This window comes from Pelodiscus sinensis, chromosome 2 (assembly GCF_052426305.1).
Source record: "Pelodiscus sinensis isolate ZL-2025 chromosome 2, ASM5242630v1, whole genome shotgun sequence".
NCBI classification, from domain to species: Eukaryota; Metazoa; Chordata; order Testudines; family Trionychidae; genus Pelodiscus; species Pelodiscus sinensis.
Window position 1 is genome coordinate 177,486,147 of NC_143053.1, and position 18,018 is coordinate 177,504,164.

At 47.1% G+C, this 18,018-nt stretch overlaps 1 protein-coding gene across 2 annotated transcripts in view; it reads right to left on the reverse strand.

The window, feature by feature from the left end:
* Nucleotides 1-17,441, reverse strand: part of PDCD6IP (programmed cell death 6 interacting protein) — a 60,392-nt gene extending 42,951 nt beyond the window's left edge. For both annotated transcript variants that reach the window (XM_075921809.2, XM_075921808.2), the window contains exons 1-2: nucleotides 17,125-17,441; nucleotides 6,626-6,680 (exon numbers count right to left, since the gene is read on the reverse strand). In XM_075921809.2, the coding sequence (XP_075777924.2) occupies nucleotides 6,626-6,680; nucleotides 17,125-17,330 (261 nt within the window). In that variant the 5' untranslated portion in view covers nucleotides 17,331-17,441. The remainder of the gene's footprint in view (nucleotides 1-6,625; nucleotides 6,681-17,124) is intronic.
* Nucleotides 17,442-18,018: the final 577 nt, after the last annotated feature.

Below are 18,018 nucleotides of genomic sequence, written 5' to 3' on the forward strand. Positions count from 1 at the left end.
ACAAGCAACATCATCACAGGACCTACCCACATAAGCCACACCATTATGGGCTCGCACACCTGCACATTCACTAACATGATATATGCCATGCAATATAAATGCCAGCAATGTCCCTCTCCCGTGTATATTGGCCAAACTAGACAATCTCTATTCCAAAGGATAAATGGGCACAAATCCGACATCCAGAATGGCAACACAAACCTGTAGGGGAACACTTTATCCTCCCTGAACATTCAGCAATGGATTTTAAAGTAGCCAGTCTTCTGCAAAAGAATTTCAAAATACTATAAAACGGAGACAGCTGAACTGGAATTCATTTGCAAAAAACAACACTATCAACTTGGGACTGAATCATAAAAATCATAGAATACTAGGTCTGGAAGGGACCTCGAGAGGTCATCGAGTCGAGTCCCCTGCCCTTGTGGCAGGTCCCAGTCCTGTCTAGATCATCCCTGATAGACATTTATCTAACCTACTCTTAAATATCTCCACAGATGGAGTTTCCACAACCTCCCTGGGCAATTTATTGCAGTGTTGACTACCCTGACAGTTAGGAACTTTTTCCCTAATGTCCAACCTAAACCTCCCTTGCTGCAGTTTAAGCCCATTGCTTCTTGTTCTATCCTCAGAGGCCAAAATGAACAAGTTTTCTCCCTCCTCTTTATGACACCCTTTTAGATACCTGAAAACTGCTATTATGTCCCCCCCTCAATCTTCTCTTTTCTCAACTAAACAAACCCAATTCTTTCAGCCTTCCTTCACAGGTCATGTTCTCTGGACCTTTAATCATTCTTGTTGTTCTTCTCTGGACCCTCTCCAAGTTCTCCACATCTTTCTTGAAATGCGGCGCCCAGAACTGAACACAATACTCCAACTGAGGCCTAACCAACACAGAGTAGAGTGGAAGAATGACTTCTTGTGTCTTGCTCACAACACACCTGTTAATGCATCCCAGAATCATGTTTGCTTTTTTTTTGCAACAGCATCACACTGCTGACTCATGTTCAGCTTGTGATCCACTATAACCCCTAGATCCCTTTCTGCCGTACTCCTTCCTAGACAGTCGCTTCCCATTCTGTATGTATGAAACTGATTGTTCCTTCCTAAGTGGAGCACTTTGCATTTGTCTTTATTAAACTTCATCCTGTTTACCTCAGACCATTTCTCCAATTTGTCCAGATCATTTTGAATTATGACCCTATCCTCCAGAACAGTTGCAACCCCTCCCAGCTTGGTATCGTCTGCAAACTTAAGCGTACTTTCTATACCAATATCTAAATTGTTGATGAAGATATTGAACAGAGCTGGTCCCAAAACAGACCCCTGCAGAACCCCTTTTGTTATACCTTTCCAGCAGGATAGTGAACCATTAATACAGGCAGTCCCCGGGTTACATACAAGATAGGGACTGTAGGTTTGTTCTTAAGTAGAATCTGTATGTAAATCGGAACTGGCGTCCAGATTCAGCCGCTGCTGAAACTGATCAGCAGCTGATTCCAGGAAGCCCGGGGCAGGGGCTTCTTGCAGTCAGCCACTGGTCAGTTTCAGCAGCAGCTGACTTGGGGACACCTGGGGCAGAGCAGCTGGGGTGCTGCTGGGTTGGTCCAGTGGCGCCCAGAGAGGGCTACGGGACCAACCGGCAGCACCCCAGCTGCTGTACCACAGGCGTCCGGAGCAAAGCCGCGGAGCACGGGGGCAGTGGGACAGCCCAGACGCGCCGTGGCTATCCTGCTACCCTCGGGCTCCGTGGCTTTGCTCTGCTTTGCTCCCCGTCCCCCTGGTCTGCAGACCCAGGGGGACGGGGAGCAAAGCGGCGGAACACGCGGGCAGCGGACAGCCCAGACGCGTCTGGGCTGTCCGCTGGCCGCGTGCTCCGTGGCTTTGCTCTGCTCCCCGTCCCCCTGGTCTGCTCTGCAAACCAGGGGGATGGGGAGCAGAGCAGACCAAAGCGGCGGAACACGCGGCCAGCTGACAGCCCAGATGCATCTGAGCTGGCCGCGTGCTCCGCCGCTTTGTTCTGCTCTGCTCCCCATCCCCCTGGTCTGCAGACCAGGGGGACGGGGAGCAGAGCAGAGCAAAGCGGCGGAGCACGCGGCCAGCTGACAGCCCAGACGTGTCTGGGCTGTCCGCTGCCCACGTGTTCCGCCGCTTTGCTTCCTCTCCCTGGTCTGCTGAAGACCAGGGAGAGGGAGGGCCCCGTTCGTAACTGCGGATCCGACATAAGTCGGATCCACGTAACTCGGGGACTGCCTGTAACTACTCTGAGTACAGTTATCCAGCCAGTTTTGCACCCACCTTATAGTAGCCCCATCTAAGTTATATTTGCCTAGTTTATTGATAAGAATATCATGCGAGACCATATCAAACGCCATACTAAAGTCTAAGTATATTACATCCACCACTTCTCCCTTATCCACAAGACTCCTTATCCTATCAAAGAAAGCTATCAGATTGGTTTGACATGATTTGTTCTTTACAAATCCATGCTGGCTGTTCCCTATCACCTTGCCAATAAGAATCTTAACTGGTTAATACATTAGAAAGAAAATTTCCCTTCTCTAGATAGTCACATCTCCACATCAAATACTGTGAATGACCCAATTCCACCCTGATTTACTTTGCTTCATTAACACAAGGAAATTATTCCTTATATATACACAACCCTGCTTCTGTAACTTCCACTTTAATTCATCTGATGAAGTGGGTTGCACCCATGAAAGATCATGCCCTAATAAATCTGTTATTTCATAAGATGCCACAGGACTCCTTGTTCTTTTTTCTTATGTTATTTTATTCCTTCTGTTACGAATAAAAAATGCTTCATCATAGGAAGATTTTTTGGATCCCTATTGCCGGCTGGTCACAGACTCCTGTTCGGAAGAACCACTGGAACCTGAATCCAGTTTGACCTGTCAGCAAAAGCATAGTCGGTACACTTTTAAACCAGGTTCTACAACCTAGGATATAGAACCCAGTCAGTGGCTTGTCCTCCTCAATGCCATGCTGGAGCCTCCACTTTTATTTCACAAATACAATTTGCAGATTTTTAAGCTATTATGTACAAAATTTTTAATTTTTTGACACAGAATGGCATCAGGAGTAAGGACCTCAAAGACTGATACTAGAACAACGTTTCCTCAACTCCCGTCCCCTTTCACCCCTTCTCTACCTACGGTACATCGATGACATCTTTATGATCTGGACGCATGGCCAAGAAACACTGGAGATATTCCACAGAGATTTCAACAACCTACACCCCACCATCAACCTCAGCCTGGACCATTCTACACGAGAGATCCACTTCCTGGACACCACAGTACAAATCAACAATGGAAAATTAGACACCACTCTCTACAGAAAACCCACCGACTCATACAGTTACCTACATGCTTCCAGCTCCCATCCAGAACACACCACATGATCCATCGTCTATAGCCAAGCCCTTCGATACAACCGCATCTGCTCTAATCCCACCAGAAGCTTCAGGATCTCTACCAAGCATTTATAAACCTCAACTACCCACCCGGAGAAATAAAAAAGCAAATTGAAAGAGCCAGACGAATACCTAGAAACCATCTACTTCAAGACAGACCCAAGAAAACCAACAATAGAACACCACTTGTCATCATCACCTACAATCCCCAACTTAAACCTGTCCAACACATTATCAATAAACTACAGCATATACTGGAACAAGATACCAAACTCCAAGAGGCTCTGGGAGACAGACCCATAGTCTCCTATAGACAACCACCTAACCTCAAGATGATTCTTACCAACAACCACAGGACATACCACACTAATACCAACCCTGGTACCTTCCCTTGCAACAAACCCCGTTGCCAGCTTTGGCCACATATTCATTCTGCTGATACCATTATTGGACCTAACCAAGTGAGTTATAAGATCAAGAACACATATTCCTGCGCATCCAGAAATATAATTTATGCTCACATGTGCCAAAAGTGTCTGTCTGCTATGTACATTGGACAAACATCTCACACACTTCGCCAAAGGATTAATGCCCACAAAACAGATATCAGACAAGATCACAAAGAAAAAACAGTTTCTTGCCATTTTAACCAGAAAGGACACTCTCTCAATGACTTAACCACCTGCATTCTGCTACAAAGACCTTTTACATCTGCACTTGAAAGGGAATCCTCTGAACTGTCATTCATGTTGAAATTCGACACTCACCGGGAAGGAATGAACAAACACTCAAACTATCTTACCCATTACCAAGATAGCTTCCCCAATTATCACCTCTAATACCATTAACTCACAAACATCCCACTCTCCCCACCTCTAATATCATCAATTCACAGACACTTACCTTCCTCCCCCCCCGCATCCCCCTTCTGTTCTGAAATGTGATTTGTCCTTTTCATATGTGTTCATTTTTTTTAATTGTATCCTTTGGTATATATGGTTGTGACTATTTTCTTCCACTATTTGATCTGAGGAAGTGGTTCTGGCCCAGGAAAGCTCATCATCTAATAAACCATCTTGTTAGTCTTTAAAGTGCTACATTGTCCTGCATTTTGCTTCTGATACTGAAAGGTATGTCTACACTACAAAGTTAATTCGAACTAGTGGGAGGCTAGCCCTCCCCAGCTTTCCCTGGTGGCCACTATTGCCCCCCTCCCGGCCCCGGACCCCTTAAAGGGGCACTGGCTGGCTACCGTGCCCATGCCAGGTGCAAGCCTGCCAGCACCCAGCCAGCAGACCCTGCACCTGGCACGGCTCAAGCCAGCCACCCGATGCCCCCCAGCCCTCCCCCTCTTCCCGGGACCAGGCTGGCGGCTCCCGGGAGCTTGCCCGGGACCGCAAGAGGCGGGCCCCCGCCTGGTCTAGTGCAGACATCATGGACCTCGTCCACGACCTCCGCACTAGGCACAGGAAAGTGGCCGTCTAGGGCAGGTGTGCATGAAAATCAAGATGGTCCACTGAGACCCCCGACCCTGAACCTTGAGCTTACAATGGCCGTACTGGGTCAGACCAAAGGTCTAGCCCAGTAGCCTGTCTGCCGACAGCGACCAACCCTAGGGACCCTAGAAGGGATGGACCGAAGACAGCGACCAAGCCATTTGTCTCATGCCATCCCTCTCCAGCCTTCCACAAACTTTGGGCAGGGACACCACTCCTACCCCCTGGCTGATACCACTCCATGGACCCAACCTCCATCACTTTATCTTACTTCTCTTTAAACTCTGTTTTAGTTCTAGCCTTCACAGCCTCCTGCAGCAAGGAGTTCCACAGGTTGACTCTTTGCTTTGTGAAGAACAACTTTCTGTTACTAGTTTGAAGCCTGCTACCCATTCCTTTCCTTGGGTGTCCTCTAGTCCTTCTATTATGGGAACTAATGAAGAACTTTTCTGTATGCACCCTCTCCACCCCCCTCATGCTTTTATAGACCTCTATGCTATCCCCCCTCCGTCTCCTCTTTTCTAAACTGAAAGTCCCAGTCTCTTTAGCCTCTCTTCATATGGGACCTGTTCCAAACCTCTGATCATTTTAGTTGCCCTCCCCTCTCCCACCTCCTTTTCCCAGTCTCACCAAGTTTTGTTCAATAAAGAGAGATTCTATTTTTGACCACACGTTTTCTTTACTTTGTACATCAGGAAGGGGGGCTAGGGAAGGGTAAATGGAAGGAGGTGAGGGAGGAATGGGGTACGAGCCCCCGATGGGGAGGACTGGGCTGGCTCTGCGGGCTTCTGGGGGGTGGAAACTCTCCTGCAGCCCCCCAATTGCCCCCGCTCCCCAGATGGCAGCCTGCGGCAAGTGCAGCTGGTCTGATGGCCGAGTGCTGTGATGTGACCAGTGTGGGCACTCAGGGCACTCCAAGACAGGACTGCTTTGCAAGCAAGGTTCCCCTGAGAACTGTCTGTCCCAGGGTGGGGGTCGGGGTCCCTTTAAGCACAGCCCTCGGCTAGCCTGAGGCAGCAGCTCCATGCTCTAAGTCCTCATCTGATGCCCTGCCGGCACTGCTTCCGGCCATCTTTAACCCCAGTTCACGGTCCACTCTGTGTGGACATGCTAGTTCGAATTAGCAAAATGCTAATTCGAACTAGTTTTTTAGTCTGGATGCGTTAATTCGAAGTAAGCTAAGTCGAACTAACTAATTCGAATTAGCGCTGTAGTATAAACATACCCGAACAGAACTAAAAGATCTATATTACCACTTTGGTCAAAGAAGTAATTTACAACTCTTATTAAAAATAAATAAGGTTTATTTAAATGCAGAGGAGGGTATACTAGTAAACACAGTGATTTCTTAAGAACGCTCTGAGTGCAGCTGTTCCTGATGGATCAGATCACAGTGCTGGGGGGGAAGGGGACAACATTTTTTTGAGACTGCATTTTGGCATCTGTAAAATGAGAGCAATGATAGTTACCAGAGGTGAAGTCTCAATATATCAAGATTAAACATGTCCACAGCCACATGTAAAGAAAGAGAAATTAGGAAATGAAGCTAAAAGATTAATGTCTTTCCTGGGAGATGTACTGGATTAGACACAGGCCTAAAGGAAGGAGTAGTAGAAGAAATAGTAATTTAAAAAGAAAAAAAGACATCCTGGATTCCACGAAAAACTGTCCCATATACTAGTCTCTTATACCTTACCTGATTTTCAGAAAACGGAAATTTTGGCTCTATGGAACACAGCTGATCGTAGTATCTAGAGCAACAGATAAAAAGAGGTAAGGTAAACAACACCACATTGAGTTATATTGGTTTTGTTTACATTGAGGAAAAAAGGAAGGTTGTGCGCCACACCTAAATCATGCAACTCCACCATTACTCCCAAGACATCCTAGGAGAGGTACCTAGAACATGCTATGTATGTGCCACCACTGTGGACTAGGGATGTTACATTTTGTTTAATCAAATTATCAACTAGTTGATGGATTTTCCATCAACTAGTTGATAAGCCGGGAAGATGCAGTGAGGGTTAGCTCCGGCATTGGGGGCTAACCCCACTGTGGCTCTCCCTTTTAAATGTATTAAAAGCCAGCTTTTAAGCTGGCTCCCCACAGCACCAGCTTCTGTACCACCAACATCCCCTCCCCCACAAAAGCAGCAGAAGGGTGGGGTAAGCAGCTTGCTTTTGCTTACCGGATAATCGGCTAGTGACTTACATCCCTGCTGTAAAGGAGGCCTAGGAAGGGAAGTGGATGGAAAGTAAAAGGATCCAGACAACTGGTCTTTTCCTTTCCACTTCCCACAGGTAAATGGAAGAAAGTCATAATTATGCAAAGGGTACATTGTATAACCATGTAACAGACAGCGAAACATATCTGCTCTGGACATTCATGGTCATGTTACAGAGAAATCAATTAAAATTTTAAAAAATGAAGGAAAAGTAATGGTTAGCAAATGTTAACTCAACTTGTATGCTCTACCACCAACCATTGGTCTATTCTGATTTCAAGCACTTTGAACACTGTCTACCTAACACGCTGGGGCCCAATTCTCTAATGGCCCCACAGAACTACCGTGGGGCTGGCAATAATGAAAATAAACTAGAGCATTACACATTTCCATTCACAGAGCTCACTGCACATACTGATGGTTCCTTGTTTCCCTCTCATCATTCCCACAAGCTCCTTGCATGCCACACTTCCATTTTCTTCCACTTTAGGCACTTTGAAAAACTCTCCACCTCCTTCCTTCATAGCAAGGAGCCTCTCTCACCTTCCCCTCTAGCATACCCATCTTTCCTTGAACGAAAAGGGAGAAGCCCAGTCCTTCTTTCCCTTTCCCAACTAAGCAGGGTTTGGTGAGGCAGGACATTAGAAAATAAGAAATAAAACTTCCTTTATTCTCCAGTCCCTCTGGCAGCTAATCACACACGCCACAGCTGTGCAAACCGCTTTTCTGGTTTACCTAATTTGTATCAATCTATAGGGTTCTGCCTACTGATGCTGACATTTTCCAAAGGAACTGATTTAATACCATGTTTGAAGGTTATATTACATCCAAAATACAAAAATGTTATCACCTTGAGCAGAGCTTCACTTAGCCAATAAATGAATCAAAGTAGAGGATTTGGTATATTCAAATCCCACAGAAAAGACCCACAGAAAAGTCAGTTGGGGCCACACAAGTGAGATGCAAAAAGTAACTCCTCCAAACACACACCCCGCACCCACCCACCCAAGCCTTAATAATGTGGCCCCAACTGTGCTGGTGGGAGCAGGGGACATGGTACTGGGGAAGGGTGCTAGGGCAGGGGACATGGTGCCAGTGGGGGCAGGGGATCCCTGGCATGCACCTCCTCTTGGTATTTCTACCCCCTCCCACAAAGGAGGGAGGCCCCAGTGCATGCCTCCTCCCAGAACTCCTTCCCTCTCCCTCCCCGCTCAGGAAGTCCCCAGAACGCCACAGACCTGGGTTGTGGTACCACGCCGGCTGTTTAGAGGAGGGGGAGCAGCCAGCTCACTTCCTGAAACCCCAGAAGTGGCGCACAGCTGCCAGACTTCCTTCTACTCCGCAGGAAGGCGGCACTACCTCCATAGTCGCTGGAGATAGGCAGTGGGGCTTCTGGGAGAGAGGGGGCACCCCAAATGCCTTGCGATTGACTGGTCAAGCCCTCCCAATCGACTAGTCAATCGCAATTGACGGGTTGGTAACCATGGCCTTACACTAATGGAAAGTGGAGAAATAAGAGCATTTTTTTTCCTGTTTCTCACTCTTGGCAGGTGACAAAACTTAAATCAAGCAATTCAGAATAATGGCTTCTGCTTTTTCTTCAGTAGCATCTTCAAATCAAAATAGTTCACAAGTGCATGGCTGGGAGAAAGAGAACATAACTGGTGTTGACAGAAGTGATTCCAAAAAAAAAAAAAATTTACAAAACCTACTTAAGTATTGGTTTTTAGTTCCTGTAGGTGCAATTCAGCAGATTCGCAATCAACTCAGGGCTGTAAAAAGTTTGTAACTTCTGTCAAGTAATTAGGTCAACTTAACCCACGCTGCAGACTCAACTTGGTTGTTAAGAAAATTCTTCCTTTCCTCTAGCTATCACTTCTCAGAGAGGTAGACTAGTTGCATTGATGGAAGGGACTTTTCAAGTCTATGTAGGAAGCATCTACAGTACAGTGGCACAGCTGCAGCACCATAGCTGTGTCACTTTAGTGTAGATTAATATCTTAATAGTCCCTAAATAGCCTTAAAAGTGGCAACTAATATTAGGCAGCCAACTCTCATCTTAAGAGTCAATACACTCTGGGAATGGCTGAGAATGTCAGTTTATGACCCTTGCACTTCCTTTGGAATTCCACACATATACTCATTTGTATGGGCTCTTAGAGCCTAAGCTTAGACAACTTTAAGAGGGTGATGTGAATTTATTTAGTTTGGCTTCTCTGATTGTATGGAAATAAAGCAGGCAAAGTGACAAATGGTAACAGAGATAGCCGTGTTAGTCTGATCTTGGTAAAACAAAAGAGCAGTCATGTAGCACTTTAAAGACTAACAAGATAGTTTACTAGGTGATGAGCTTTTGTGGGGCAGACTTACTTCTTCAGTTCATGTTCTGAAAGCAAATTGGCATGACCATCATATAACAGAGGGAAACAATGAAAAAAGTAAAAAAAATTACAAACTGACAAATCGGCTACATATAACAGAAGATCGGGGCGGGGGGTGAGGGGAAGATGACAAGTAAGGAGGAAATTGCTTACTGTAAAAGTCAACTAAGTGGCTAAACACGGGTCACTACAAATATCAAAGGGTGGGGAGACTGTCTTTGTAACGTATAAGAATTATCTCGATTAAAGCCCATTGGCAACATGTCAAATTTTAGCATAAATAAAAATTCTGAGGTCTCCCTCTCCAATCTGATGTTAATGTCTCTTTAAGACACATGTTGTCAGGTCTTTAAGGGAATGGCCAATTTGATTAAAATGTTGGCTGACAAGTTTGTATGTGTGGAGATTTCTGATGTTTGATCTGTGAGCAATGATTCTTTGGCAAAGTGACTGACCAGTTTGTCCAATATACACCGCAGAGGGGCTCTGCTGGCACATATCACATTGCTGGACATACAAGAATACAAGCCCTTGATCATATAACTAACATGGTCAGGTCCAGCGATGGTGTCTCCAGAGTAAATATGTGGACAAAGCTGGCAACTGGGTTTGTTGCAAGGGAAAGTTCCAGGGTTAGCTTTAATGTGGTATGCCCTAAGGTTGTTAGTGAGAATCTTCCTGAGGTTAGGTGGTTGTCTATAGAAGAGTACAGGTCTGTCACCCAAAGCCTCTAGGAGTGTAGCATTATGTTCCAGTATAGGTTGTAGGTTACTGATAATGCATTGGGGAGGTTTGAGTTGGGAGCTGTAGGTGATGACAAGTGGTGTTAAATTGATTTTCTTGGGCCTATCTAGAAGTAACTGGTTTCTGGGTATTTGTCTGGCCCTTGCAATCTGTTTTGAGTTTTACGAATGCTTGGTAGAGATCTTGAAGTTTTTGGTTTCTGTCAGTGGGATTGGAGCAGATGCGGTTGTATCTAAGGGCTTGACTATAGACGATGGATCATATAGTGTGTCCTAGATGGAAGCTGGAGGTATGCAAGTAAGTGTAGCAGTCAGTGGGGCTTCCTGTAGAACAGTGTTTCCCAAATGGTGCTCTGTTGAACCCTGGGGTTCTGCAAAGTGGAACTCAGGGTTCCATGAAAAGAATTCTATTCCCCCGTCCCCTGCAGAACCCTTAGACAGCTCCCATTGGGGCTTTGCCAGTGGGGACCGGCTTCTGGGGGCACGCTCCATCACCCACTGAGGCTGGCCCACCTGCATCCACAGCGTGGCCCCATCCACACTCGGCAGGACTTCCCTGTCCCAGTGCCTTGCAGCCTCCTTCCCCTCGTTTGCAGGCGGCAGCCTTTACAGTGGCTGCTGCTGCCGGGAGGGGTGGCCAGAGCCGAGGAACCGCTCCCTGACCTCGGCATTTTTAAACTGCTGCCTGCATGGAACCTGGCTCTGCCACGCCCGCGCCTTGCCCCAGGGCACGCACCGGCTCTGCCGCCCATGTGCTGCTGCTCTCTCCCCCCTGCGCCCCTCCCCAGCCTGCTGGGGAAGTGGCAGAGTTTGATCTGGTGGGGAAGGTCGGGGTTGCTACACCCTCCCTCCCTCCCACTCCCCGCCCTGCCAGCAGGAAGCATGACCTAGTGCTGCAGGTGTGCTGGGTTTCCTGCTCCATGGGCGGGGGGGGGGGGGGGGGGGGGGAGAGGAGGGAGAGGTGAACTGAGCTCCCTCCCTTCCCCCCACTCCCCTGAGGAACAAGAGCATGCTGCCTGGAGGCTTTCCCTGCTGCAGCAGAGTGCCAAGCTAGGTAAGAGTCCCCCTCCTCATGCCCAGACCCTGCACGCATATCCCCCTCACTCCCCGCCCCCCACCAAAAGCCCACATTCCCAGCTTGCTCTGACACACTGCCCCAAGTCCCCCCACTCCTGGCCAGACACCCTGCTCCAACACCCCCTCCTCTACCCTCCCTTCAGGCTTGACACCCTGCCCGAAGACCCCCTCCTGGCCAGACACTCTGCCCCAAGCTTTCTCCTGTACTTTTCCTCCTGGCCAGGACATTACAGATCATCTTTGTGATTTATACACAAACATCATGAAGTATTTTCAAACCATAAATGACAACAATAATTGGATTTGAAATCTATTAAGTATAACAGAAAAACTGACTGGCTTTCCTATGCAATATTATGAAAACTTAATCGAAATCACTTCATATGACCAATTAATACAAAAATTTAAAGAAGTTTCTCTGATTATGTTTTGGGGCAGCTTATGTCAAGAATATTCAGCTTTATCAAGATGTGCAATTCGTCAGTTGTTGCCCTTCACCAGCACACAACCACACTTGTATGAAACCGGGTTCTCGAATTATACAGCAACGAAAACAAAATACAGAAATTTGACTGCATGCAGCCCCAGATATGCAAATCCAATTTTTTAGTATTAAATCGAACAGAAAAACAATTTGCCAAGAAAAGAAAAACCACTCTTCACATTGAAAACTGCCAATATAATTCATATTAGTTTGAGTTTTATTTTTTGTACACATTAAATATGATTTAATTTTAGTTTAATTGCACATATTTAAAGTGTTGATCTCATGACCTTATTTAGCATTTGTTCATTATCATTATCCTTACTTATTTGTGGTCTACTTTTTCAGTTCCGTATACGAGACTGTCTTCCTGGGGGGGTCTATGGTGCCGAGGTCCGGTGGCTTTTTTTTTTTGTGTGCTCGACAAATTTTCTCCTGGGTATTCTAGGCCCAGCTGCAGGGGTCCCTCGAAATTCTTCCGAGTTTAATAGGGTTCCGTGGCCAAATAAAATTGGGAAACACTGCTGTAGAGAGTAGTATTGATTTTGCCATCAGTAATTTGTACTGTGGTGTTGTGGGGAAAATCAAATAACTCCAATTGTGTCTAAGGGGGGACTGTGCAGAAATCATAACTTTCTAAAAGAAAACTGCTGTAAGGGTTAAAAAGTTTTCCAGGCCTCTCTCCCTGTAACAGAGAGAAATCAAATTAGCTCTAATCAAGACCCTTACAATGCCTCCTATCTCAAGTTCATGGATACTCCTAGTCTGTCACAATTTGTCATGTAAACCCTTATCTTTGTCACAGTTTGCCTTGTAGACTTCTCCACTCCACATTCTCATATGGCTTTGTTCTGTAAAACTTACTTCTAGCACTCCTGGGGTGAACAGAAGTCTCAGAGTGCTTCTGCTGAGACTTTGATATGTTAAAGAAAAACAATCCACAACTGAGCTGTCTGAACATACTGTATAAAGAATCACTGAATCTGTCTGTCAGGGCTGCTTCACTCTTGGTGTAACAGCCTGCATGCATGCATGCATCATAAAGTTTTCTCTTCTAGGTTTCTCTCCTGCCTCACTGATTTGATTTGACCTCCAGCCTCGAACCCTTCTGGGGGCTCTGTACCCCAGGGGAGCGAGATTTCCCCTTCAGTGTCCAGGAAATGGATCTCTCGTGTTGAATGGTCTAGGCTGAGATTAATAGTGGGGTGTAGGTTGTTAAAAACTCTGTGGAATTAATCCAGTGTTTCATGACCATCGATAACTTCATCATTTGGACCCATGTAGCATAAGTAAAGGAGGAGTAATAGGGGACGGAAGCTGAGGAAACATTGTTCTAAGTCAGCCATAAAGATGTAAGCGTACTGTGGGGCCATGCGGGTACCCATGGCTGTACCGCTGATCTGGAGGCATAAGCTGTCCCCAAATCGGAAATAATTGTGGGTAAGAACAAAGTTACATAGATCTGCCACCAGATTGCGGCAGTAACCTCTGGCATAGTGTTTCTAATCGCTTGTAGTCCAACTTCATGTGGAATATTGGTGAAGAGAGTTTCTACATTCATGGTGGCAAGAATGGTGTTATCAGGAAGGTTATCGGTGTTTTGTAATTTCCTCAGGAAGACAGTGGTATCTCAGAGATAGCTAGGAGTGTTAGTAATATAGGGTTGAGGAGGTAGCCCACACAGCTGGATAATCTGGTAGTGAGTATGCCAATACCTGAAATGATGAGGCATCCAGGTTTATGGATTTTGGTTAGAAAACTATAAAATGGGATAAAATGAATTTGAACTTAATTACTTAACTTAAAAAAAATCCAGTTTGATTGAAATAGGTGTGCCCTTTTAAAAAAAAGTCCCTATTGAAAGAATTATTAATCTTTCTGTTTCCATGTTGATGTTTATAAACATTTGATCCAAGTCAATGCAGTACAATTAAAACACTGACTACAGACATGCACAAAGTCGTATGAAAAAAATCTCACTCCCTTCCTAGATATTTCAGTTGTAATAATGGTACATGTTACCAACATAGTCACAAAATTCTCAGACAAATGAGAATCTCAAATTATGTGTGTCCATTAGAGTTGCTGGCTGCTTTAAGGGGAGTGCAGGCGGAAGGCTCACACCCTTTAAATTAGCTTATGTAAGCAGTTAAGTTAACAACACACACCTGGGCCTATTAAAAACCATCAGGGCTAAGCTGCAGGATTGTGCTTGTGACATATTGAAATGTCATGCAGTATCTCTGGAAGCCATATTGTACCAAGAATGTACATCACTGTAAACCAGGGATTGTGCACATCACCCAGAGTGGTTATCACCGATCTCCCTAGGAACCAAAATAGTAAGAGGGTGATTACAAAGTGATTTACTTTAAGCACCTCCAGAGAGTTACCAACCCTTAGGGACTGGTTGGAACCAGAGACCCTAGCTATCATGCAATTGAACAGTCATGTAACCACAAGAAATCTTAGCAGTTACACAACTATTCAATAGTCCATGGGGGCGGGGAACAGCAGCCAGTGCACTCCCAGCCCAACTCCCAAGGAGGCCCCTGCCACCCTGAGCTGCAGGTAGAGCCAGTAAGCAAGGGCAGCCAGTTTAAAAGCCAGCTCTCCATGCAGACCAGTTGCCTGCTACCCTACATTGTTGCCTCTGATATAGAAGCAGTAGCGCAGGATGACAGCAGCCCCTGTCAGCGGCAAGCCCGGATTGCCACAGACAAAGGCAACTCTGTGGAGTACAGGTCCAGGGAGCCAGCATGCACGGGGAATCCACTTGATAGCCGGCTTCCCATGAGTATTGGCTCCAGCCTTTCGCCCCTCAGCCTCCATGCTACTGCCTCTCTATCAGAGGCAGCAGCACAGGGTTGAGGGGGCCCACTGGCAATGATACAAAGGCAGCAGGGGGAGGGAAATGTGTGTCATCTATAAGATGAACCAATAATCCTAGGTTTACTGGTTAATTGTGTAGTCATCTACACAATGACAACTCTAGTTCAAACTGGGTTTTCCAGAGACCAACACCACACAAAGAAAGGACTTTTAGGATAAAAAGCCTGCATTGTGGAAGGTATGCAGAAACTTAGGCCTAAGAGGGCCCTATTACACATTAGTGTTCTCTCTGGAAAGCTTTTAGCAAGCAAATAAGAATTTCTATTATGTTTTCTCTGTAATGCTTTTATCAAAAGAATAATTGTGCTTTCTTGAAGAGAAATTGCGGTAAGCAATAACGGCTGGAAATACACTGTACATAGGCCTTGCAGGGAAAGCTTCCGTTGGGTGTGATCTTTGGGATCACTTCAATTTTGTAGACAAAGCTCATTAGTGGAGTGACACTACACACAGATCTGACCCACAGGATATGTAAGAGAGGGGGCAAAGGGGATGAAGCATGTTAATTGCAGTTATCAAACTAATCATCAAGTCAATACAATTTGTATCGACTATATGATTAGTCGATAGGACCGCTATGCAGAGCCGCAGCAGGGGTAGCTCTCGGAGGTAGCAGCGTGGGGGTGGAGGGCTGGAAGCTCTGCCGGATCCAGTGCTCACGGGGAGCCGGATTAAAAGCCAGTTTCCACTTCTCCAAACCCCTTTTCTGCCTCTGATACCAAGGCAGCAAGGAGGAAGTGTAATCAGCCCACGCTTATTGGTTAATCATTTACACAACTATATGCTAGCATCCACAGTATCAACACAAGAGCTGTTAGTAGGGATGCACTCCATGGACACAAGCAGCACAGTGTACAACAGTGGTTTAAATAAAGTGACATAACTTTTGAAGAGAAAATATTGTTGTGAAGACCAGGCCTAAAAAATTTGTATCTTCATTCAAATTCTGTCATTTGTATAATATACTTTTAGTGAGTACACCTAAGTTACTTTCATCATTTATTAAGTCAGCATGAAGAAGGCACTGACTTTCAAAGAATGTCTAACTTATCTTCTTGTGAAGGCAGTAATAGAAAAGACCCTGTTTTTTTCATTGTGTAGGTTCAGAACACAAAGTACACAAAACACTTTAGAATGCTGATCAATTTTGTAATATAAGCCCAAAATTGGTCAAATTTGCATTTCAGAAGTCTGTTCTTCAGGACTCCTTTTAAAATAACTTTCCCTTGTGTAACTGAATAATATACCTTGCTCTCCTAGCGGTCAAAGCAGCAACCTATTTGGGATACTTGTGAGATACTGAACTGAGATACTGATACAGACTTTGTTCTATTAATGCAGCACTGACAATTTTTTAAAGTGCTTCATACCACTCACATAAAACAACCAATTCTAGGCATTTCTTCAATTTAGCAGTTCACATGAGACAAATTACAAGTCTCAGCATACATTGTATTTGGAAATTAGTAGAACTTACTAGACAGGTTAAAACCTGTAATCAACCCCCAGATCTGTATTTTCCAAGCACAGGTAAAGGAACAGGTGGTGTCCACAGCATCCCCAACTGTTAGGACACAGGAGCTGCCCCATGCACAGTGCAGGAGGTTTGGAGCAGCAGTACAACCATGCGAAGTTCCTTTTTGTCCTGGGCCACTGGCCTATAGCGCAAGAGTCCTAGCACAGCAGAGGATCCCCTGCCTATTCCAAGATATAAGCTGCTTGGGAAGGGGAGAAAACGTGCAAACACCAGGCAGCAACAAACAGTTAAACAAAAAATGTGGCAGAAGCGAGGAGAGAGGCTGCGGCAGGAAAACGGCTCCACTCATGGCACCAGAGAACGTATGGGGGCGAGGGTCTGCAAGCCCTCGGAAAAGGACAGTGGGAATAAGCTCAGGAGCTACCACCGACAGCAGCCGGTTGGAGAGAGGCGCAGGCAACGCCCCTGGGCGCCACCTCACTGCCCCGGCCCGAGGCGTCGCTCAGACCACGGGGATCATGGGACGCCTGCAGCGTCAAGTGACAAGGGCTGGGGCCGCACAGCACGACACGGCCCCAGTGTCACGCAGGAGACGCCCAGCCTGCGCCAGTTCACCTCCTCGCAGGTAGAAGCCCGCGCTCCGTGCCGACAGCCGGGAGACGCCGTCTGGGAAAGGGGGCGAAGGGCGGGAACCGGGAACCCCCCCCCCCAAGAGAGTGCGACGCGCCCTACCGGGTAGCACCGACGCCGGGTCCGCCCAGCCAGACTTTCCCACCAGTAGCCCGGCCGCCTGCCCTGCCGCCCCCGCCTGCCTCGTCGCTCGCGGCGGCTGCCGAGGCTGTTGGCCCCGCACCGGCCGCCGGGCCCCCCCCCCTCGCGGAGCCGCGCGCGCGCTCTCAGCCCCCGTCCCGCCTCACCTCATCAGCGTCTCGAGCGAGCTCTCGTGCTTGTCGAGCGGGCGGCCGACCGCGCTCTTGCGCAGCTTGTGGAGCTCCTCGGCCGCGCGGCAGTGCTCGGCCTGCGCCTCCCCGGCCGGGTAGGTCTGCTGGATGAACTTGCAGAGCGGCTTGGCCAGGTCCACCTCCGAGGCCTTCTTCGACTGCACGGAGATAAAGGTCGCCATGTTCTCGCTGCTGCTGCTGCTGCCTGCGCGCGGTGGGCCCGTCCGCCCGCAGCCCTGAGAGAACTGCTCGCGTCCCCCCGCCGTACTTCCGGGATCTGCGCAAACTCTGACCTCACCGCGTCACGTCCATCACGCGCATCCCCTCCCAGCTCCTTTAGCCCCGCCCACTCACCCCGTCTTCGCTCCCTCCCCCCCCGTCATCTTCCTGCTCCCTCTGTCCTTAGCCCCGCCCCGACTCGTTTGTCCCTTGCCTGTGCCGGGCCCCGCCTCCCCCGCTGGCTTCTCTTCCGCTCCCCTGCTCTCGCTGCCCCAGCGCAGCAGCGCGGCCCGGCCGCCGTGGTTCTGTTGTGAGCTGAACCAAAGCTCGTCCCTTGCGTTGTCCTTACCCCTGTGGTTCTCGTTTCCTCCCTCGCCTCCGTGTTGTTTGTTTATTCTACTTTTATATTTCTTATTTAATATTGCAGGCTTCGTGTTTCTTCCCAGATGGGCCTTTGATCTGCTGAGCCTAGCAAGGCTTTTCATTAGCAATATTTCTTTTGCAGACTTTGTTGATACTCTGTAACACTTTCATTGTTTGCAGAAGATCTTCAGAATTCAGCAGAGAGAAAGGACCAGGTAGAAAAGTGCTTTCTGCCCTTCCTTCTTTGAAATTTCATTTATGTTTGTCTTAGTGATAACTTTTGAAAAT